Source organism: Aulonocara stuartgranti (assembly GCF_965226115.1).
Source record: "Aulonocara stuartgranti genome assembly, chromosome: 11".
In the NCBI taxonomy this organism is placed as follows: Eukaryota; Metazoa; Chordata; class Actinopteri; order Cichliformes; family Cichlidae; genus Aulonocara; species Aulonocara stuartgranti.
The window spans coordinates 10,885,947-10,911,220 of record NC_138947.1 but is presented as its reverse complement, the minus strand read 5'-3'; the positions used below and the strand labels follow the sequence as shown (position 1 = coordinate 10,911,220).

Below are 25,274 nucleotides of genomic sequence, written 5' to 3'. Positions count from 1 at the left end.
TTGACAAGTCTCTAGACTATTGAGGCGACGCGCTGACGCCGCAGCCCTTGACGCATCTGGAACTTTCTGGATTTCAACCAATGGGCAAGTACGTCAATTGTACGCTCTTCTCTTTTTCCCACACAATTCCGTTGTAAATAAACGAATGACAGAGACGCGGTTGACGGTGAAATTGCTACCAGAAAATTTCATCAATACAGGATACCATTACCGGACTGTGTATTAAGGTAATTAAGGCCTCTAATATAAAGCTAACGAAAACCTACGAGTTCATGTAACGATTCTAGCCGTCGTTTTAATGTGCAAAGTAAATGAGTGACAAAGCAATGAAAAATTAGCTGCTAGTAGTGATGCTAATGCTAACTGTTGACATTACCAAACTAACTCGGTTCTTAAGATCAAAATTTGGTGCATTATTTTCTTAAATGTCTTGCAAGGTAACAACGTCGCCAAAAACAAGAAAATTGTTATCTAGTTATCAGTTTTTAATAAACGATTCTTAAATTGCCGTTAAGTAACGGGTAGATGTTTAGCTGGTTTATAACCCCGGGAAGTATAAATTAGTATTCATTTACCAAAGTAAAAAACTAGTTGGTCTTCATCGAGGATATGAAAGTAATCTGCCATTCCTAATGGACATTTTCCGCCACAGACCGAAACATGAATATGTGTTTTTCTCATAAACTGCACGGTGTCTTTTCTATCACTTGGTAGGCTTCTGTGGTTACGTTGATGTCATTCCTACCCGCCAGTGTGCTGTCAGTACTTGTAGTCAGGCTGTCGTGTACAGGCAGCTTGTGGCCAATGCCACAGGTTTCGACCTGCCCGGAAAAGTAAACTGTCAGCAGCAAGAGGAAAAAGCAAGTTGGCGTAAACAGACCTATCTTTTCTCCACCTGGCTGTTGGACTGAAGAGGGACTGACTTTGGATCATCCAACACTGAAAGCTAACATGTCAGAGTTAAATAAAGATGTGGTGGATTTGGTTTGGGGGAGACCCTCCAGTGGAGTGTCTGTCTCCATTTTCCGCAGATGGGCCCAAGGTATGATACTTTTTCTCAGTATGTTGATAAGAGTTTAAACTAATTTCCCCCAAAAGGGGTATGAAGCAATAATCCACTGTATCCAGACTTTAAGACCAAAAGACAGGAAGCAGTGATTTTGTTTGAAATTCTAGCTGAAACAAAGTTAAAATGTAAAATACTGAAAATGAAAGTATAAATACTTACCTGCCTGTTGAGGTTTACGCCCTGATTTTGTCTGTGGCCCTCAGATCTTCAGCTGGATATCCTTTTGTTTGTTTTGTTTTTGTAAGTTGTTATTGACACAAAATCTTTTTGCTGTTTATCACAGGATTTGTTTTTAGTGAAAGTGAGCTCACAGCACTGGAGCAGTTTGAAGGAGGGCCCTGTGCTGTAATTGCACCTGTCCAGGTAAGATCGTATTCAGCCTTCTGACAATTTGTCCTGCTCATTTATGATAAAATATCTGTATGCAATTATTTTGGTTAAAATTGAGATTATAATAAATGCAAACTGAACTAAATGTGCCCCAACTGTTATGTGATGACAATAAGGTTTTCTGCTTTAAAGGAGATGTGGTCTTCGTCTCAAAAATAGCTGTTTGACTTATAGTTTAAAATAATTGTATTTTATCTTACACTGGGCTGTAGTGTAGCTCTTCAGTTTATCCACATTCTATAAAACATTTTTAGCCACTTTTACCCTCCCTTGAACACAATTTTCTGTTTTAAAACACAGAGTGTTATTTAACAGTAGGTAGGGCTACTCACAGCCAGACATGTGTGGCTCACTTTAGAGCACCTGAGCGTTTAGCTAAGAGGCGTTATATGCACATATGCTGACCTCACATTTTGAAACATATTCCTTGTTTTATGTAAACATCCACCATTAAGGAAAAGTATAATAGATCCCATCATGAGGAAAAAAAGTACACTGGATTTATAAAAGAAGACAAAGTGAGACAAATATTGTGAAAAATCTAATCTTGACCATCTTGTTTTGATCAAAAATAAAATTTGTATAACTGGCCACCCCATACCAGTGTTGGGTAAGTTACTTTAAATTAGTAACTTAGTTACATTACTAGTTACTTCTATCAAAAGTAACTCAGTTACTTCAAGTTACTCGTTACTTTCAGAGTAACTAGTTACTAGGGAAAGTAACTTTGGTTTTACTCAGAATTCTCTTGTTAATGTGTTGCTTCCGTAACTGGATACCCAGCAAGTTTGCCAGTCTTCTAGCTTGCTTACTTGCCACAAGTGCACTGTGCCACCTACCAATAGAAAGGAAAAAAATAATGTGCACATTTCCACGAGAGAAATCCCATGCCTGGACCGTCGTTGACCGCCGCATGATTCTAGCCTGCTTTTTACATCCAACACAAAAACTGCAGTCGAGGTGTTTTCGATTGTACTCAGAACTCGGAAATTCTGCCTTCGGAATAGGAAGATGTAGGTAACACCAGACTGCAGATGAGCTGCATACAGGGCTGGACTGGGACAAAAAAAAAATCGTCCCGGGGAATATGACCAGCCCACCATTATAGGAAAAATCATAAAGCCTTTGAATGAAAACAAACGCTGTTGTGACAGTGATGTACACTGTTCTGATGGTATATATATATGCATCAATCTATCAATCGTTTGTTGTAAAAACTCAGATAATTATTTTTTTAAAAGCTAGACATTTTAAATGAGAATAAGAAAGAAAAGTATTTCCTTGTGCCCCCCTTTCCCCGTTAATGCCCTACATGGACCCATGGCAACACTTTGCTAGACCCGCCCCTGCACAGTTACCAGCTGTCAGCTAAGTAAAAAAAGGATCCTGGTGTTGTTTGTCTCTCAGAAACAGTTCATAACTTCCCTTCAACTCATTCATGTCACCTAAAAGGTAAACCTGTTTCTCCATCACCTGTTCAGCTCTGATGATTCAGTAAGGACGTCTCCTGGTTTCATCTTCATGTTTCCCTCTCACCACATAACCAAACTGACATCATGACCAGCAGCTTTACAGCTGTGGCTCCAGCAAACATCAGCTGTACTAGAAATTAATCTGGCGCCACCGGGCCCTCACCACCAGTAGGCAAACATGGGGTTAGTATCTTGCCCAAGGATATTTGGCATGCAGCCAGGAAGCAGCCTGGGATCGAACCACCGACCTTCTGATTAGTGGCTGACCTGCTCTGCCACCTGCGCTAAAGCCGATACGCTGATCCCTGATAAGTTTTATGATTGAAGTAGAAACAGGAGAGGAGAGAATGAGAGGAAAAAGGGGCAGCTGTGCAGCGTAAACACAGAATAACTCCAGCTTTGTGTCTTTTTCATTGTAGCTGAATTACGGGACAAACTGTTCCTTTTCACCTCAATACGAAACGCGTAATATTTTCTCTGAATACGAGACGATTCTGTTTTTTACGGGACGGTTGGCAACTCTAATAATTAACCTTATGAACAAAATAAAGTTCAACATCAGTAACATAGCACCCACCCAGCTGTATAGAAACTCTGTCATGCTAGCTAGCACGCAGTACGAAAAAGTCAGCATAACGAAAATAAACTCCACCTAAACTTGGTTTATATCTGACCCAGATGGACTGCAGGTCATAACTTCTTACCTGAAGTTCAGTTCACCTGACACTCGGACCGGCAGCCGCTTCGGGTCTCTCCTCTTGCCTCCCTTTTCCTCCATCCACCTGCTGGCATTCACCACTTGCAAATGTTATTGAATCTGTGGAAGCTCCGCGATAGCCACCACACGAAGTAACGAATAACGAGCATATTTAAATCCCAGTAACAAGTAACACGTTCCTGGTTTTGGCATAATAACTAGTTACCGTGCTCGTTACCACAATAATAACGTAGTTACTGTAACGCGTTACTTAATAATGCGTTAGTCCCAACACTGCCCCATACAAATGGTTACTTGTATAAAATGAAGTAAATATTAGTTTCTGTTAGTCTGTGATTGCTGATTTTGGACAAACAATGTCTAAGAGATAAAGCACATTGCACCATGCAATATTTCTTGCAAATTTGGTTACAGAGTTTGTTTCTTTGCAGGCTTTCCTCCTAAAAAATGTCCTCTTTAGCAGAGAGAGTTCCAACTGGAGACAAATGTCAGGTAATTTCTTAAAAAAAAAAAACTCATTCACTGAATTGCCTGGTTTTGGGTTTTTTTTTTTGTTTTGTTTTTTTTTTTTAAAGCACGTTTTATGTTTGTGTATGTTAGAGGAGGAGCAGAAAATGGCACTCTGTTCGACGCTAAGCGAAATCCTGGAGTCTGTCTGCTCCAGCACCTCTACGGGGTTCTGCCTGGTGACCTGGGCCAAAGGACAGAGCCCACACACTAGCACACAAACAATCACACAGGCACAGTCGCAAACACAGGACATGCCAGAGCCAGCAAGCAGTCAGCCACCACAGGAACAGCAACCCAGTGAGTCCTACGTCTGTCACATTTCCATAAAAGATGCACGTTGAAAATGAAACTGCAGAAGTATTTTTACTGTTTAAATGAAGACTTGTCTTAATATTTAATTGTTAAATAGAAATTTTTAATGACTAATCACTTGATCCAGTATTTTAATGTGACATGCTCTAACACTATGGTTTCTGTGTGTTTTATTGTGCCTAGCTGCTTTGGCTGCTGAGGAGCTTGGCTTTGAGCAATTTCACAGTGTTCTCCAGTAAGTGACAGTAAATGTTCTGTCCATATATAACAATTAGCTTCTTTAATTCCCATAAAATCCTGATATTAAGTAATTACTGTTGGTATTCTGGAGGGATTTGGACTTTGTAAGTCAATGTGGGACAGATGTCAATATGCATTACTGTACTAGAGAGCAGCACATTTCAACTAGATTAATCTAAGCCTGCAAGAATTGGCTTTCACATCGGTGTTACCTTTTTCACTCACTCACTGCTCACAATTTGCTGATTCAGCATTTTCACTGATTGCCTAATAAAAAAGAACTACCTTTCTCTCACACCGTCTGCCACACAAACACAAGCCAAATAAATGCAGTGGTGTGTTTGCCAGACAAATATTGAAATTTCATCAAATAGCGCACTGGCAGTTGAGACGGTAGTCAGCAAAAAGCAGTGCTAACTCACTGTGAGGAAGTGCACGCAAACCAAGACGAATAGCTTCACTACCAAACTTTCCAAGGTTGAACAAAGGAGGGAAGTGGCTCCAAACAAAAGATCAGATTATTCTTCAACCTCTCATTTATTTGATGCCTGCCCTGTTGTGAAAGGGCATCTGGGCATCACAAACTCAGTTAGTGCATTTGTCAAATTGACACCTCCTGAAGCCCAGCACATGTGTTTCATACATCATTCTTGTGTTTGTTTCCCTCCTGCAGCAAACGGACGGTCATGTCAGTGGCCCATCTCAGAGAGGAGGTGCTGTCTCTCTACCACACCTGGAGGGGGTGCTGTGGAGTCTTGCTTTTCCTTTATTCTGTCATCCTCACTAAGGTAAAGAAATGCAATACTGAAATAATTATGATGTGAATGAAACTGCTACTGAATTTTAAGACCTTGATTTTTTACATTAAATCATCGTCATTCATCAGTTTAACCAAAAATTAAATACATTAATTTCCTTTGGTTCTGTTTGTGCAGGGCATTGAAAATATAAGGAATGAGATCCAGGACACAATGGAGCCTCTCATAGATCCTGTACATGGCCATGGGAGGTAGTGAAGCAAATCTTCTTTCTTTTTTTTTTCTTCTTTTTTTTCACCCTCTTGATGCGTCTTTTCCCCTCTTTTGCAGTCAAAGCCTGGTGAACCTTCTTATAACTGGTCATGCTGTCTCTAATGTCTGGGATGGAGACAGGGAGTGCTCTGGAATGAGTAAGACTTCAATTAAGCATTGCACGGAGATGCTTAAAGACACCAAATCCGCACAAAAGAAACATCTACACATATGAGAGTTGCAGAAGTCATTTGTGGTCTAAGATTTAAACTCTGGTCACCAGACTGTCATAACTCTTAAACCTCACAGCACTGCACAAAACTAAAAATGAATACCAGTTTGACATCATTGGAATTCTTATTTTGTTGTTGTTGTTGTTTTTTTTTTTTCCTCCCCATTCTTGTCTTGCAGAACTACAGGGAATTCATAAACAGGCATGTGTTGGTTTTCTCACACTGATGGAATCACTACGCTACTGCAAGGTACAGACACAGATACACTTACATTTTCACAAAGCTTGGAAGCTCTCTAAAATGTCACAAAACATCGTTTTCAAATCAAATGAAACTTACATGTAGTTGCATGTCATTTGACTACGTGAACATCAAATTTTGAAGCCTAGAAATTGTATTGGCTTTTGAAAAATATCCGCTCTGCAACAGATTGGCCTGCAGGGGCGCTAAAGAGCCATGCTTTTGTAATGAGTCCAAATTGTGGTTTAGGATTGTCTTAGTGAAGCAAGCGAGGTCTTTCTTGAAAATCCATTTGACATTTTTATGTGGTTAGCAAGTGTAGCACTGATTCCTGCATATATTGCTAAGAAATAATGATTATTTGCCCGATGTGCAAGGCTCTGTTTGTTTACAAAGCCCTTCATGGTCTGATTCATTATTACATGTCCAACCTCTTACATCAATGCGCTGCTTCCAGGTCCCTCTGCTCAATCGATCGGATGCTTCTGACTGTCCTGCGCTCTAGATTTAAACTTGGGAGAGGTCATGCATTCACTGTGTTTCCCCCAAACTGTGGAACAGCATTCCCCTCACAGTCAAATCTGTTCCTTCATTGAGTCAAAGCTTATTTGTACTAATTGGCATTTGAGTGTCTGATTTGCCCATTGTGTCTCCTGTGCTCCTATGTTTAGCACATTCTTATCTATTCAGTTTTTTGTGCTTTATAAATGCATTTGAATTAAGTTGAGATGCCCTTACTTTATGCACCAATGCAAACACATAATGCCATACCATCATAGATGCTGAATTTTGAATTCATGCTGATAACAAGCCAGACAGTCCATTTCATTTGTTCCTCAGAGACACAATGTCCAAGATTTCCAAAAAGGAATTTTAAATGTGGATTTGTCAGGATGTTTGTTTTTCTCTGGTTGCATAGTTGAGTTTTAACTTGCATTTGTGGATACAGCTGCAAATTGTGTTTACCAGCAATAGTCTATGTCCATTTATAATAATAGTGATCAGAAAAATGTTAGTTTTCTGGTTTGTCCTTTGCGTACAGATATGTTTCCAGATTCTCTGAATCTTTTGGCCGTAGTACGAACTGTAGATGATGAAATGCCCCGAGTCTTTGGTAGTTTATGTTTGGAAACACTCTTGAATTATTTAACATTATGACCATATGGTCTCTCAACAAATGATGATGCCTTCCACATCTTTATTTCTGAAAGATTCAGCATCTCTGGGGTGCTCTTTTTATATCCAGCCATCATCCTGACTGTTTCCAGTTTCTAATCAGTTATAAAATTCTCCACAAAGTGATTGTCTAGTATTGCCCAACTTTTCCAGTCTCTTAAAGCTGCTGTCCCAATTCTGTTTTTCAAAAACCACTACAGTTTTCTACAGTTCCAGCATTAAAGATGTTTTCAATTAGCTATGGAGTTGAAATGGATTCAAATCATTCAGTTTTTTCATTTACATTTTACACAGCTTGCCAACTTTTTTCTGTAGGTTCACGAAGCATAATTTAAAAGTATAAACAAATTGTCCAGTGGTGGTCATTTGTGAGCTTTCAGAGGATTTGTGTTTGTTCAAGAAAGCTTGAATGCAAATAAAGACGCCCATTGTGAAAACTGAAAGGAGGACTACAAATACAAATAAAGACACAAACACTTGTTGTTAGTTGTAATTCTGACATTTCAAACTGTGAACCATAGGCCAAAGTTTGTACTCCCAGGGGAAAATATGTTTGGAAGGAACAGTTATTTTTGGAAAACGTGTACTGAAAGGCTGACCAATCACAACGAAAACGTATAAAAATGCTTGTACCACAAAATAATTCAGCTGGCTTGAAAAACAGGAATGCTCATTTATCAATATAAGCAAGCCAAAAATAGCTGAAGTTGAGATATGGAGCCTGTGAACAGGTAAAGTGAGTAAGCAGCTGTAATAGGTTAATGGCAAGTAGATGGTTGCCAATGTAACTAAAGAGCTCTTAAGATCGCCGTTACAAAGCAGCGCATTTATATGCTATTCATGGCGGTTTAAGTTATCATTGTCATTTTACAGCATTTCATTATGCATATTATTGTCGAGGGTTTTAGAGAAATAACATGCCGCTGTTATTTAAATATTAATGTTGAATGGAAAATCTGCATGTTACATTTCAAGCAATTACTGATTCATGATGAAATTTACTGAAATAGACACTCACAGGTTATGCATTCCTTTTCTGTGTGTGTGTGTGTGTGTGTGTGTGTGTGTGTGTGTGTGTGTGTGTGTGTGTTGCAGGTCGGGGCGTTCCTCAAGTCTCCAAAGTTCCCTATTTGGATCCTTGGCAGTGAAACTCACCTCTCTGTATTTTTCACCAAGGCAAGTTCAATACACACATCCATTGGAGAGGTAGCATATAATTCACACACAGAGACATACAATGTGTAACATAAGCCAGTGTTCTCAGCAGGTTAGAAAAACCAGAATATGGAAGGTGCTTTAAAATAGTGCAGATCAGATATCAATGTGGGGGGAAAACCAGAGGCAGAGAGGGAGGGGGGGAGAAAAATGAGTACAGAAGATAGTCATATATGGCCGGTGCTCTTTCTTGGCTTTTCACCTAACAAGTATGGGGGAAAAAATGCTCAGTTCCCAAAGATGAACTTAACAAATACTGGCACACAGACATGGTCTGCATTCTCGCTCCTTCTCACTTCTCAAACACAAACACACAAAGTTTTAATTTATCAACCATCTGTGATCAACTAAACAATATGTGGTTTATTTTAAAGTATTGCAAGCATGCAAACTGCTGAGTTTGTGCTCCAGCAAGAGTCTGCACTTCTAACCACCTTCACTGTCAGGTTAAATCCATCAGTATGGATCACAGATTTTTCTCTTCTGGCACAAGTTTTTTTTATACAGCGTTGTCACGAGAGCTTTAAAGCCTCTGAAACAACAATCAGAAGTAGCTCCCAGTGCATGTACGATTTTTCCATTGCATTTCAGGAAATGTCAGTAAGTAAGTAAGCAAATGGAACACAACTGATTATTGGCAGTGGTTTGGTATGAGATTTTTACTGTGAGCCAAGATGCCAAAATAATCTGAATGACACTAAAAACAAGATAGTGAGATAAAACTTTGCCCCAAACAGCACAAAGAATGTTGGTCTAAGTATTTAATCCAGTGTCTGTTTTGTTAGTACTTGGGAAATAATAGTTATTTTAATGTTAATAATCCCAGATGTCAATGCACTCCCACATACTCTTGTATCTCAAATAATTAGGATATTATGAAAATATATTTTTGGTAGTTTGGTTAAAAAATATAGACTTATATTCTATATTAATTGCATGTAAAACTCTCTGATATCTGAAGTCCAGTATCCCAGATTATTAGAATATTTTAAGTTTGAGAAAATTGCCAATCAAGCAGTATAAAAGCTTGTCCAGTCTTCTCTCTCAGAGAAGCCTGGTTACTTCACAGCTGTTCAGATGGCGATTATCAACACCCTTCTAAGGACAGTAAGGCACAGAAGGTCATTGCTGAAAAGGCTGGCTGTTTTAAGAGTCACGTTTCAAAGCAAGCCGACTACAAGGGAAAAGTATGGTAGGAAAAGGTGTACCCTAACCTTGTCGAGAAAAGTCCATTCAAGAACTGGTGAGAGCTCCACAAAGAGCTGACTGAGGTTGATCTCTTCTGGAAAGGAGCAGCAACTGTCACATTCCTAATATTAAACCGCTCAGACACAGTATCAGAAACATCTTACCAGGTTTAAAAAGAAATAAAACTGGAAAAAATTCCACAGTGGTTCAAAGTTCTCTTTTTAGATGAAAGTACATTTTGCTTTTCATTTGAAAATCAAGGTCCTGGAGTCTGAAGGAACAGTGGCAAGGATGGATATGTCACTTGCTGATGTTAACAGTTGTTACTTTTCTTTTTTTTTATCACATCCAAGTCAACACAGCCAACTGCCGGGAGATTTTTAGAGCACTTCATGCTTCCATTGGCTGACAAATCTTATAGAGATGTCAATTTCCTTTTCCAACAGGACTTAGCACCTGGCCACAGTCCCAAAACTGCTACCATGCTGCTGATCATGTTATTATTGTCTGTGATTGGCCAGCCAAATCAGCTGACCTGAACCCAAATGAGAACCTATGGAACATTGTAAAGAGGAAGATGAGATGCACTAGTATATTACTGTAGCACTGTGTGAGATTGCTTTACAAGTTGAGGCGCTCTGGAGATTTGTGTTCTGTAACACACTATACTGATTCAGTCCTGATATACCAGAGGGGCTCTAATTGTGGCCAAACATGTTATTGGAAATCTGAGGGGAGGAAAAAGAAATCTTTGGTTTTTGGGAGTATGAATGAATTATTGTCCCATTTTTACTTGTATCAACTTGCATCTGAGTTATACACTCAAGCCTTCTCCATTAGTGAACATGTAATTTAATATGCTGCTTTAGCTTGTGAATTAAAGCTGGAAGTTTCAGTTGTAGCAAATCGATTATCTCTGCTGTTGTGAAAATTGCACCAGAAGGGGGGAAAAATTCCCAAGTAATCATCTCCATCATAACGCTACCCTGCTAATATATCATTGATTAAAAGCTCAGTTACGAGAATAATCTCATGCCCACTATGTGAGTGGATTGTATTTTGCCTCCGCTATGACCTAAAGTCGTCATGCGTGAACAGATGACTTACCAATTTCTACAATTCCCCCAGCACTAGTGACATATTCGCATATACACACACATTCCAGAGCACATGAAACCTAATCCTGATTAGCATTAGTTGTGTGTGTGTGTGTGTTGCTTTAGGTGGATGGCTTCTTGAAGGAAATATGACTCCCATGTTCTCATCTGGATGTATTTGTACCTCTAGACACTGGAAACACACTTGAACACACTCATTCATGTATGCACATGTACTGAGGAACATAGGCTAGTTGTACACTATGCCAACAGTAATGAGCTCTACAACTTTGAGCTTGAGGTCAGGAAGGCAGATGTGGGGCCTCATTCAGTGTGACCTTGTCCTACTGTGAAGTGAATCTGTGTTTCGAGAATACTTTTCTGGGCTTTATGGTACAAAAATAAACGTGCCTGGTTATGTAGCTTTTAGCTCCGATATAGAACCATCGCCACAAAAACAGAAAACCTGATCCCCGCCTCTGATGTGTCAGTGGCTCCTTCTTTCTGTCACTGGGGACGGGTGTGTATTCCCCTGAGTGGTTGTCAGTGTGACTGTGGCTTTCAGGCCATCGGCTTAATGCCATTAGTGTTTTGTTTTGTTTTTTTATCTAATCTGCCTACACAAAGACCATCCTGCCAATTTTGATCTGTACCCACAATACCTCCTGCACTCTGTTCTCAGTTGTATTAATGTGTGTGTGCATGTGAAAGAGAGAGAGTCTGAGTGTGTATAATGGCATGTAATGGGATCTGTTTCTGGACGAGAGTTTTTTGAGACGCCGGAAAAAGGACAGAAAGCAAAGAAGTGGAGAGATGGGTGACAGATGAGACGTATCATATAGTATGTTTTTTAAAAAACAAAAAAAGATTCTTCCATCCTTCCTTTTCCTTCTTTCTTTGAAGTAGCTGAAGCTTGGTCTATTGCCCAAGTGAAGGACTCCCCAGCGCACCTTAGCCAGTCTCTTCAGATTGTTGATCCCTCATGGGAAGGAAAGAGGAGGAAAGGAAGGATGCACTTTAAAGAGCAGTGTGGTGGTCACTCAGGAAAGGAGGTGGGGGTAGCCCCCCTGTGACATTTCTCATCGCTCTTTACTCTGCCCTCACTGAGTGATGAGGTTCACAGGCTGTATCTGCGCTTCTCCGGGGAGTTATGTGTGTACAGTAGTTGTGCTCTGGGTCAGTGATTTACTAGGAGAGCGAGCAGCCGCTATGGCGCTCTGTGTCCCATAAGACTCCAGCTTCTGTCTGCAAAGACAGAGGATGTCTTTCAGGGACTGGTAAGGAGGAAGAAGCTGTGTGCAGACACAGTTAGCTTTAATTCATTGGTGTTTTACTGCTACTGGAATATGGCTTAAATCTTCAACATAAAATATTCCAAACTTAAGGTGCATTTGCCATCCCTTTTCAAATATCTTGTCTGCAGCTCACAGTATTCTTCAGTGTAATGTGTAACATATTATTTCAACTCGTGTGTTTGATGTAATAAAGTAAATTGCAAATCATTACTCAATCAGTGCATGTTTGCAAAACGACATATGTATTGCGTTCTTAAAGAATTAATATTTAAAACAACAACAGGAAAATAATCTGCGGGGCCTTTATGAAATTTGTTTGGTCATCTACGATTAATTTCTGGTCTCCATATGATCAGTGGGCGCGGGCCACACGCAAACACAAACTAACAAAGCGGTGTACATTAACAGTCATTAATAATCTGTGACAGGTCAGACCAAAGGTCTTTGTAGTAGGATAAAAGTCTATCTTTGTCACTGTATGTGTGCATTATTCTTCCTTTTCCCTCAGGTGCTGCTCTTTGTTATAAGACGCATCATTACACTGTATAACTATTCTCTGGTGTCTCCTTTCTTTTCTGGTGAGACACGTTTTTGCCCATCTAAGACAGTTTCATAAATCACTGCTTATCCTGCTTTGTCACACCTGAAACTGCACTCACTCATTATGTAGCAAGAGAGACACGGAGCTTCTGTTCTTCTCTGTACTTGTGATCACACAGGCTAGTTAAGATGAACTAAAGGGGCACATACAGTCTACATAACAAGCCCTCACTCACAGACTCTCTTCTCAGCCTGTCATGTAGTGAGTCTGTCGTTACCTGCTAGGAACAAGATGGGAGACACTGCCCAAGACCTCTGCTTTGTTGTTTTGAAACTGATCTCCACAGACGCACTCTATGGCCACTCAAAGCCTCTCAGCAACACAATAGCTCTTTGGATGGACCGGTGAGAAAGAGAGTAATTCTAGTAAAGTGCTATGTCTACCTGTCTTACCTGAAGTAGCTACATGCATGTGGAGATAAAGGCTGAAAGGTGGAAAGAAAATGGAACAAAAGTTAAGGGAGGGAGGGGAGGAAATACTCCAAAACTGGAGTACCTATTTAGCACAGAAAAGGGTAAGTGAGGGGGGGCGAGCTGGGCAGGGAGAAAGAATGAAAGGGGAAGAAGGAAGGACATGAGACGTCAACCTAAGAGAGCCTCTCAGCCTGGTGAGCACAGTGCAGCATGAAAGCAGATGGATAGAGGTGACGTTGAAGACAGTAGTCAGCAAACATTTCTTGAACATAACACAAATAATAAAGATCAGCCGAGCATTGTACTTTATCTAACATGTTGCAGTAAATCTTGAGCTGCTGTTCTTAAGCTAGGGAGGAAAAATAATGTTTGTTTGTTTTTAACTGTGTTGATAAAATACAAAATTAGATTGTTTATGGTTGATCTCATTAGATATTCACTCATTTCTCGTACTCTTACGGCATTGGGTACGGAGGTGGCAATCGCAAAATCCAACAGGCATTACTTCCTAAAATTGGGTTGTGCTCATCAGATAACAATAGTACACAAAACACTCCTTCATCCAGTTTAATGTTTGTTCTTAGGGTTTTTCTTGCTGTATGTGTTTGCTTTCATGACTTTTTAAAAAGAAATTAGTATTTTCATCTGAAAAGAATAAGAACATCATCACCTGTTACATGAAATCAAAGGTTGCAAGTAAACCTAAATAATTAGTATTCGTCTATCATCATCTTAATAGCTACTGCACAAGTAGGTCTGTGATCTTAAATATTTTGTTGGCTAAAGTAAGACTTCCTCTCTGTGTAACATGAGTTAATTACCTAAAATACGCATAATTACAAATTTTATTTCCTATCTGTAATTTGTTTTGTCTAACAATGTTCTTGATCTAATAAAAAGACATTTGCTGAAAAGGACGGTTGATTAAAAGACAAACGCACATTCCTGAATTCTTACTCGGATCCTCTTTCCGGTCTCTTAAAATTTTTTGGCAAGGACCGTAAATGTATTCCAGTTTTACTTGGAGCAAATGTTCTACATTACATTGTATATTTAAGTCCTTGTGATTGCATGACTGTAGTTCCTGCTTTGTTCCTTTAGAGAAGCTTGTTTTCGCTCCCTTGCTGAGGTCACGGGTTTGCACAGAAAAGGTTGCACTGCAGAGATTGGAATGTGCTCCTTCACAAACAGCGTTTGCATCTCAGACCTGGCTTTGGTGCTGCAGTGTATCATTGCACTGGTTCTCTGCATTAGCATTGTACCAAATGAATTTCATCACAGGATGCAATTTATTTGTTGCACTGACACTACCTCTTGCATAGACGCTCGCACATACACACTGACATGAACTGTTACTCAATTAGTTTGAGTGGAATGAAATTGTGAGGCACACAACATACATGCACACACTTCCCTGCAGAGTTTGTTAGCTCCATGACATGTTTTCCAACTCAGCAGCGTCTTCCCCAGGCCTCTAATAAAACACAGATCAAAGATGGCCAAGCAGACCTATCATTGCACACACAGTCATGTAGGCTTTGCTGTCATTTTATGTGCCTGTGCATGGTCTTGACGCTCACATGAGTCATTGTCTTTATTAGTCCCTTTCTTGTGCTCATATTGGTGTGAGTCTGTGTGTAATGGTCGGCCATAATGATATGTTTTGTTTAGTGTGTTGATGACCACTTAGTAGTGTTTGTGTCTTCGTTGGAACGCAATCTGTAAATGTTAGATTATCAGGTGAACATTGCAAACGGACTCTCAGTTCACGAGGCTTATTCGACCTCTATATGTAGCCTTAAATTAATTAAGCCCCGTGTCTTTCAAATGAGGATTATTCTCTCAGTTGGGGTAGAAGGTTTAATTACATTTTATCAAAACAGTTCATGTTTCATGATACGGACGTTTGTTCAACTCCTTCTGAACTTTTTTCAGCACTTGATTCCTCTGGGAATTGTTCAATCTTGGAAGTGAAGCATAGACGCATCTAACTAATGAAAAATCTTCTGTCAGATTTATGGAGCCTGTAATGTTAACACATCAGGCCTCTGCTGTACTCTGTCACAGAAAAGTGTGTGAGCGTACGTTTGCTGGTGTGACTGTTTTTCTTTGCATCTGAAGAGCCTGCAGCTGGGAGTCATCTCTTCTTGGACGTGTCTCCCTAACCCCCCCCCCCCCCCCCCAAAAAAAAGCCTCCTCTCTCCTTAAATAAGCCCCGAATACAGTAATAAGTGGACCATGAAACCCAAGCAGCTTGTGTGGATCAGAGGCTCAAGCTTTAATAAAGGCTGGCTAAAGGAGATGTGGAGGGTTCATTTGCTCTCCCAAAACATTATGTGTTTGTCCAGTGATTCATTGTCATAAGTACAGTCTTGTAAAGAAGAACAGTGAGAACCCTCCGACTCTTGTCTTCACGTTTTGAACAAGTATTTCATCTTTACCTTCTCTTCTCTTAAAAATATTCCCTCCATCTCCCGTGAGCTTTTTTTTTTTTCTTAAACTCTTTTTAGTGTTTACACATGAAAAATATTTATAGGGCACTTTAACATTTACCTTCGCTCTCCTTATCACTGATTGCTTTCAGTGTTGCTTATCAGACACTTTGGTTATTCGACTCTAAAACCTGTATAATCTTGACAAGATCTGACACCAAGTTTGAAAATATCAAATAATACCTAAATGCAAGATAAGATAAGTCAGGACGTTTCTTTTCATTTTGGGGGGGAGTGTCCAACAAGATCTATCGCAGGCCTCTGGGGTTAAAGTGCTGTATTAAGGGTTTGGTATGTTTTAAACAAACTTGATTTTCAAACACATCATCCAACAGCGTCCAGAGGCAAAATTGTTTATACTCCAAATGGGTAAAAAACCTTGCGGTCATGTCCTCCTTGTGGGTCAAAATACTTTCCTGATTTTACTATTGGAACTCAGTTGTGTGCAAAAAAAGGGGTCTAAACCTTTATCACCCCTGAAGATTTTAGTTCATGCTTTCATATTTTTAGTTTTGGGAAGTAAGACAAAATGTCAATTACAAAGTCAGGAAATGGAATGCAGTGGGAGGAAGAATTTCAGAGTCTAACAGTCTGATAAGTTGTGGGGGGGTTTTTTTGTTTTATTTTTTTATTCCCAATTTCCTCAGTATAGAAAGAGTAATGAAGGCTTTGCATAAGCATGCTGTACGATGTATCAACCACTTATAGATGGATAAACACAACTCTTCACATCTGCTGCGCCTGTCAGCGTTGCTCTCTCCAAACTTTACCAACATACAAACATTGCAGAGCTCGTCATAAATCACAAGCTAGATATTTAAGACTTGATTTCCTGACACTGTGTTTGGAGTGAAAACAAGCCATCTAACTTTATCAGCAAATCAGTTAATAACCCAATGAACTCTGGTGATTGCACAGGCCCCTTAGGTTCCACACATACATGCTTAATGTACCAACAGTGAATCACAAACCTACTGCTATGAGTGGTGCTCTGTATTGGCTGCATGTTTAGAATATAGAGTGGGTTTGGTGCATTAGTATTGCTCAACTTGGGCAGGACCAATTGAAATCTGCTCTTAGTAGAGATATAGATAAAGAAAAAGATAGCGATATATAGACGATCATCTGAAATGACAGAAATATGACCTAACTCTTCTCCTTCTCTCTCCTCACTCTGCATACAAATATTGGATGTGTGTGTGGTCACTTTAGGGTTAAACCTCTTCACGTTCTAGTGCACACGTGTTTTTTACTTGCTCTTGTCTTTAATGTCTTGTCTCTTTGTCCCTACTGTCTCCAAATAGGAGATGTCACTGGTTGGTCCAGAGTCTCCATCAGAACAGGCAAGGAGGGTTTTCCAGTCATTTGATCCTGAAGGTAACGGAAAATCAAGTGTTTGCATTTAAGATGTACTACTGATAGCTCTGTTTAAGCTTTGACTGATACCAGTTTTAAATTAGTAGTCCTCACTACAGAAGGAGAAGAAGAGACTCTGCATGACTCTTCTATATGTAAGGCAGCATCAGGCTTTACTTAAGGAACAAGGCCAAGGAAAAAAAGTAAAATGGGCATTTTTTTTTTAAACTTTTCAATGTTTTTTAATGCCTAATTTACTTGCACTTATTTCATTTGAGAGCAGTTTGATAAAACACAAGAGACTTTCAACTATGTTTGCAATAGTTTCTTCCTCTGCTCCCTGCTTCACCAAGTCTGTGAATGTGTCTATTTCACTATCCGCAGACCAGGCATGGGTGAAGTTTAAAAAGCTTTGCAGCAAAAGTCTAAACTTGACCAAATAAAATAAATAATTAAAAAAAAAAAACTAAAATAACTGGAGGAGAGAAACCAAAAAGGATTTCACCATCAAAGACTACAGTGCAAAAAAAAAAACACTAACAGAATTTGTTCTAGCAGTAAAAGTGAAATGCATCCAGGCCACTCACCCTTTGTTGTTAGCTCTCTCCATGCTATATAAGTTCTGTTTGCAAAATGTAAGAGTTTATGGGCGCACTGCTGCTGATGGCTGACATACTAAACTGAGAATAACACAGACTTGAATTTAAGAGGTCGGCTCCCTGCCCTGAACACCTGAACCAGCACTGAGGCTGTTATCCAGTATTGATCCAGTAATACACTAAGTATTGATTGGCTTGCCTCAGTTTGATTCATATACAGTCCACATGTTATTCACCTTCTGTCTGTCACCAGCTGTGCACAGGTTTTGATTGAGCACTTTACTTTATTTGCTTATTAATACACCAGTTATATGTAACCTGGCACACGGATGTACTTTAGTTATTCCGAACTTTCACTAACACAGCTACACACACAAACTGAGAAAAAGACATCCTGGCCCAACTGTCTTTTCCTTCCTTCTCCCTGCTTGCAGATGCAGTCATAACCTCTTTTCTTTGTTGTTCTCATCACCATTATTTTCTTCTGCAAAGAGAACAAGGGTCCCTGTCCCTCCTCTGATCTTCATTGTTGTTGTTTAGGTTAGTGAGATCAGCTCAGCTAACAGCTGAGTCAACCATCCTGCTTCTTCCCCCTCTCTTCCTCATTTTCTTAAACCTTTCTTGTCACTTCCAAGTCACTGTGTAAAAAGACCACAGGAAAGACACAGAGAGAGTGGGACAATGACAGCAGAGGCAGCAGGTTGTCATGTCAGTAGAAATGAAAATGTTGTGTGTAATTTTCATTCACGCAGCTTCAGGATTATATTGTTAGATATTTATGTTCACTCAGAGAAGAGAAACATGCAATGAAACATTTAGTGTTAACATCTGCCGTGCAGTGTTTTTCCTTCTGCTTGAATACAAGAGAGTGAAGTGAGCAGTAAAGAGATGTCAGGAGTCGTACACAGGACGTGAGCATGAACTATTTTATTATTAAAGTGTGCAGCTGGGAACCAGTTACAACACATATTTATGTTTTCCTATTTTCAAAGGAACTGTGCTGTTCTTCATTGCTGTAAGCTGCATTATTCACGATATGTGCCGAGGTCTTTCTGTATTTTGTATAGGGGCGGGTATCTCTAAATGATATCCAGATATTTATGACGATCTAGGAAAACAAAAGTACTATCCGTACTTGCAGGCAGCAGCATTTATTTATTTATTTTTTTTAACAATTAATAACTGTCATTGATGACACGCTTTCTGATTTTGAAGGTGCCAGCGCTATAGTGCAGTGGTGTTATAACAGCGTAAATTATATATAAGCCCAAAAATAGCCTTGGTAGTATTTTACCTGGAAACTCTAAATGGAAAGTACATAATAACTGATTAACACTTAACAATAACAAAACTTTCCTGTGTAACACTTCAAGAGCTGTGCAAGGTGGTCACATAAAAATATTTTCTACCTGGGATACTGACTCCTGAATCTTGGATTGAGGGATTTTAACCAGCTGCTTAAAACGCTGCTTTTCCACGATCTGACCGCATCAGTAATTTCCATCCACCGTTTGCTCTTCCTGTCATATGGCGTGCAGCTAATGAGTGCTCCAGCAAAGCTCGGTGGAGTCATTTGTTTACATCTGGGTCTCGCATCACCAGCTGCTAGTGTCTCCTCTTTTGTAGCCTGGTTGTTCTCAACAGTGTTTTTTTGCCTCAAATGGTGAAGCGAGTGTTGTTTCTAGCTTTTGGCAGGAACACTTGTCGTGCATATTTTTCAAAGCATTGTGCTTTTGTTGGAGGTTGTTGAAGTAGCTCCCTTTTCAGGTCAATTGTCATAGGATGTTGACACGTGGCTGGCTGCTGAAATTATATCTCCAAATTACATTTGCTTATATCACGTTTTTACGTTGAGGATATGATATAGCGCAGCTTTAATGTGGTGTGATGTGATGTTACCGCATGATTAAATCCTACCAGCTGACAACAAGCTTGCAGGCTCCAACAGCTTTTACAACAAATATGTAAACACAACCATCGTCTGCACTTTCCTTGTTCTTCATTTGTCTCTTCCTGTTGCACAGAATACCACTTTGCTTGTTGTCAAATCCGCTTCTGCTATCATCTGCCAGGACATTCTGCATGCCATATGGTCTTTTCTCCCAAACACTTGTTCAAACAAACACATGCGTGGGCTCCAGTAGTTGGACCCACAATCTTATAGGGATACGTATACACACATGAAGGAAGAATGCACTGTACAGATGAGTGCTGCGTAACAGGGCCATAAATCTGTCTGTGTCGCATGTACGGTCAACACAGCCCCTTGTGTTGTGGAAAAATGGCGCCAGAAACATTCACACGCACGACAGTGATTCACAAGAACTACAAACTCAGTAACCCACTGCACTTTTTTTTAAAAAAACATTTGTTTGCCATTGTCCCTGCTGTCTGCCCTCTGCTCGCTGTCACACCATCAGCTGCCACTCTAAGAAAATATCTCTCCGTCTTGGTAGAACGAGATTGAGTTTTTGAGAGCGAACTAGCAGCACACTTGTCAGTTAGTGTTCTTTCGATCGCATTTGGGGTTTATGTGTATATCTAAACACGAGACCGCACAGGCTCACATGCTGATGTTTAAATGACATAAAACTGCACGGCCAGACAGCAGCGGACAGAAACACATGTTAGTGTTTAAAGCTTCTCCTCTCAGGTAAAGCGATCATCACGCTTAAGGAATGTAGGTCAGAGAGAAAAGGCAAGGTGTCTGTGTGAAATGTGTGTCAGATGAGTTCATTGCCCAGGCTTGTGATGTAAATAGTTCTTATGCCACATGTGTGTAGGTGAAGGCTTTGCCTTGTTTTTTAATTCAAGTTTGTATCTTATGTTTTGTCTAAAGTCAGCACCCTTTCTTTATGTCTCTTTCTCTCGCTCCCTCTCTGTAGATAATGGTTTCATCCCAGAGTCTCTGCTGGAGGATGTGATGAAAGCTCTTGACCTTGTCTCAGAGCCTGAATAGTAAGTGCTTGCATGTTCAACGCTTTATGTTTGTGTGTGCATGTTTGTGTGTGTGTCCGTCTCCATGTGGCACCTGTAGAGCTTCTTAGATTCTACCTCCAAAGTCACTGGCAGGCCAGGTCAGCACCTCCTTGCTCATGTTTCACTACCAGGCTGCTATAAAGCAAGACCAGAGAGAGCCCGCTATAAAGGCTGGGGAAGAAAGAGTCAGAAATTGAGGCTTACGGGGAGATCGTTAACTGCAGGAAGAAAGACTGAGAGATCGAGGAAACACTTTAAAGTGCCGCTTCAAACAGAAGCACGTTCTCCTCTGAGGAACAGTAAGCCTTAATGCTGTAGTTACTGGACTTGCCAAGTAACCGGACCAATAATCTGGTCTACAGACCCCCAGATGGCCGATACATCACAACAAAACACAGCAAACTGACGGGAGACTCCCAGTGCTAACAGGAGAGTCTCATTCCTTACCACACAACAAGATCTCACCGGGATTCCTATGTTAAAAATAGCATCTTGATTACATCAGTATTTAATAGCAGTATCGAGACTTTAGGAAGTAAACATCGTCATTGAGAGCAGTGAAAGTTTTTTGTTTCCATCTATCCTGTGACCTTTGACAGTCAGCAGCTCTAAGACTTTTGTTATGTTTGGCAAATTATTATTTCTTGAGATTTTAAACACATGGATACATTTCTATATAATTTGATTTTGATTCTATAAGTACTAATAGAAATGTACTTATAGACTGTTTTGGTGAACATGTGGATTCCATGTGGATTCACTTTCTGTATGTCTGGAAATTAAGTAATCAGCTGTGATGCATAATGGGAACCAAAAAGTGAGGTGAAATGTTATTATAGGGTGAGAAGAATATAAACGAGTCTCCTTATTGCGATCTACAAGCACTTAGATGGCATTGTTGCACCCTTACTATGTTTTGAGCAAATCCAGCATATCCAGTGCAAGAAATTCACTGACGAACAATTCAAGTAGTCTACATTTTGATATTTAGGTGTAATCTTAATCAAATATTACCAATCTTGCTAATCTACTGTCTTTGTGCAATTCCTAAACAAACAAACATGATCTGAGAAGAAATTAATGTGGCATACTCAGTGTGTGCAGATTAATCTCAAAGTCCAGTCAGTTTTTAAGTGATGTAAGTCATGCAGCATTTACTGATATAACCCACCAAAAACAACTGACCCTGCTGAGCCCCATCAACACAACTTTTTCATAGTGGGATTTTTATTTCTTTTTATTGATTCCTCTCATCGTGTTTTTCTTTCCTCCATACAAAAGGTGCAGAAGGTCAGCTAGAAGCTGTTAGTATTTCAGAGGGTTGCTCAGTGACACTGAGTCTTACTCTGCGTGCTCCTGCTGCATGTACAGTTGGTAACAAATCGGCAGATGAAGAAATAATCGTTCTTTTCCTTCTGTGTCTGCGTATACTCCTCACTTTTCTCCTCACTGCCTTAAAAGGGCAATCTGATCAGATTTTTTTTCTATCACAGTGGAATAATAATAACACTGATCTAACACATAGGAATGTCTGGACAGAGGTGTATTTAGTTGTACCACAGTATTCACGAAAATATGCACGCGCTTTCCCAAAACATGCATCATGAATCCACACTGAGTGATGAGGTGATTGTAAATTTGGATCAACTTTCATACACAAATCTTGTTTCCTTTGTGCTGATAGTTCCTTTCTCCTGAAACTTGTTTTTATCTGTTTTGTTGGGGCATTTTATGCTGGGTTTTGTTTTTGGTCTGTTTTTGTCTGTAAGTCTGTTTTCGTCTGCTCACTGTATGTTTACTCCCCCTTTTTTTTTAATCTCTTCTCCTTCTCAGTGTGACTCTGGTTAAGAGTAAGCTGGATCCAGAGAACTTGGGCATAATTCTTCTGGGCCCATTCCTGTTGGAGTTTTTCCCTGATCAGGTATGTGTGCGTGCATGAAGATGGAGGTCAACTACAGCTTCTACAATACAGCCCCTGCATGATAAATGCCTTCCATCCGTTATACAATCCATATCACAGTTAAAACATATGGAGGAGGCCTTGTGCCCAAACACATATGGGTGACACTTAGGTCTGTTTTCAAAGAATATGTGGAGTGCTGCTTTAGCATTATGCCAATAACATTCCTGTGGTGTCTCATGTGAAATGCATGTGTGCCTGTGTGTGCTCACCATCATATGATGCTGCTTGCCGAGAAGTTTTAAGAAAGAGCAGTAAGATGCTTTTATGAGGCCGGGCGAATGAGGAAGACGGGGAGGTGGGGGAGATAGAGGGGAACTGTGTTAAAGTGATCAGGGCTTTAGGGACTCGCCAGAAGAATGGCCCCGAGCCGCAAAAAAATTATACTACCATTAGCCAACTGGACACACACACACATGCAGACACACGTGGGATTGGGGCGAGGGTTAGAGTTTCATATATACCGTATAAACACGAGAAGCTGGACACGCTCTCAAAAAACACACCCAATTAGCTTTCTGCACCTTCAAGAAAAGTCATTGGAAGTGTTTTGGCTCACTGTCATTGTTTTGATCATTTTTTTTGTAGCGTAGGCTGTTTTGTGGTAATTTGGAGTTACGCACGCATTTCTGTTTAACGCCTGGGATTTAACATTAAGCTTCGGTTGCAGCCAGAGATGTGACAGTTTGACTTTTGCTTTTCAGCTGGCAAAGGTTCTGCCTCTGTGGGTCTCTGCCTCCATCTCAGTGAGAAAAGATTGCTCAGAGAGTCTTCAACAACACAGCATGTTTTTCACCCCGTTCACTCTGTGCCTGTTTTTCAGGATTCAGGAATCCCAGACTCATTTCCCGTCTACCACTACAATGGTCTTAAACAGTCAAACCACAAAGAGAGGGTAAGACACTCAGGGTTTTCACGGTAACTAATGGCACTGGTTCCCTTTTCATATTCTCTGTCTCTCTCCCAATTACCTCCGCTCCTTTTCCCGTCATCATTCATACATACATGCGCACACATACACACAGCTGGTGGCAGCCGGCCACTCCAAAATAAACAGTAGCTGTTGCGAGCCTAATAGCCTGTCCGTCCATCCAAAGAAAACCCTGGCTTAGCCTCACGTTTCTCTGAGCCATTTCAACACGAAGGCCACTGTCAGCAGGCTTTCTGTGATAAATGGTCAAACACAGGCTTGTTAAGCAGGATTAGTTTGATGGATGATTATCAGCAGATGCCATTGGTGGCTTTGCACAAACCTGGCAGTCAAAAATATCAGTTTCTTCATCTGTCACGTTTCCTGGTGTGTAAAATTGCTAATTTTTTTCCCATACCGCTACCTGAAATTGTAGGAATGGCACCATGTGTGCCCACACAAAAGTGCACACCTACTCACATAAGAGGTAGGTTGTGATGGCATTTCCATTCCTATAGCTCCAAATGGGAATAACAGGCCTGCTGACTGTGTGCCTGTGTCTCTGTGTAAGACTGCTGTGTACTTGCATCCCTTCTGCTGACACCCTCAGAGGAACAGTCAGAATTGAAGTACACTGATTTGCATTTAGGGCGGTTAGCGCCATCGTCTCACAACAAGAACGTCTTTGGTTCAAATCCCAACAGGGGCCTTTTCTGTGTAGAGATTGCATATTTTCCATGTCTGTATGGGCTCTCTCCAAGTACTTTGGCTTCTTCCCTCAGCCCAAAGACATGCATGAGGTTAGGTTAATTGGTCATTCAAGAGATGTTGGGGGGAGGATATTTGCTGTGTATTAACCTGCATTTATGTGCACTCTCAGGTCGAGTACGTGGAGGGGACTGCTTTGGTGCTTGGTTTTGAGGACCCCATGGTGCGGACGGATGACACTCCAGTGAAGCGCTGCCTACAGACCAAGTGGCCATACATCGAGCTCTTGTGGACTACCGATCGCTCTCCGTCATTAAACTAGCACTGACACAACAAGCAGCGTGGTCCTGTGTATGCAGATGGACCACTACTGTGTCACAGCACGCCTCTCTGCACAATGACCCCAAAAAGGTCGGCAGGCTACAAAACTGAAACACATGCAACACAGATGAATGAGAACAAGGAAAACAAAAAAAGACACAAATGCACTCAAGCGATACATGTTCATGGACTAAACATTAAAGCCAGAGATCCACTCTGTCATTCTCACATTCCACACAAACTCACCTCTACACTTCATGCTATTGTCTGTACACCAGTGCTTGTAACTGACACTGAAGATGTTTATGATGTGATTATTTAAAACAAAAAGAGTGACTGTTTATTTTTACAGGTCTGCTCTGTGCCGACACCTGTGCTACAGCTTGGTAGTAAACCGTTAGCATACTAGTTTGATTCGACTGGAGCATGTCATCAAATCAAATGCTGAATCGCATGTAGAGCCAGTCGACTGTGAAACACTACTGTTAACCCAGCTATAGGACTGTTCAAGGGAAAACCTACCAAAGCCTTCCACATAAGAGAACACAGAGACGGACTGCTTAGAGTTTACAGCGTAAAAGGGACCAACCCGGACGCAGAGATATGACAGGAGGTTTTCCGTGTTTTAACCAAGACGGAGCTGGTTTAGGTGCTCTGTGTGAGTGCTTCATGCACTACACTTGGATGTTGGACATGTGCTCATGTATTTATTACCAACACTCAAAAATTGTGAAATAAACACCTTTTTTTTTTGTTGACATGCTGTGTGG

At 40.4% G+C, this 25,274-nt stretch overlaps 1 protein-coding gene across 2 annotated transcripts; it reads left to right on the top strand.

Moving 5' to 3' along the window:
• The first annotated feature begins 1 nt into the window (after window position 1).
• mindy3 (MINDY lysine 48 deubiquitinase 3) lies at window positions 2-25,262 on the top strand. Of its 2 annotated transcripts, none has more exons than XM_082551743.1 (16): window positions 2-88; window positions 715-1,042; window positions 1,353-1,432; window positions 4,081-4,141; window positions 4,250-4,456; window positions 4,655-4,706; window positions 5,385-5,499; window positions 5,647-5,720; window positions 5,800-5,879; window positions 6,133-6,203; window positions 8,466-8,546; window positions 16,976-17,048; window positions 20,512-20,584; window positions 22,439-22,526; window positions 23,389-23,460; window positions 24,356-25,262. In XM_082551743.1, exons 2-16 carry the CDS (start codon window positions 952-954, stop codon window positions 24,503-24,505), a joined length of 1,368 nt encoding a protein of 455 aa, XP_082407869.1. In that variant the 5' UTR covers window positions 2-88; window positions 715-951; the 3' UTR covers window positions 24,506-25,262. The 2 variants fall into 2 exon arrangements, with proteins under 2 accessions (XP_082407869.1, XP_082407868.1); XM_082551742.1 differs by lacking the exon at window positions 2-88 and adding an exon at window positions 95-227.
• The last annotated feature ends 12 nt before the right edge of the window (window positions 25,263-25,274 follow it).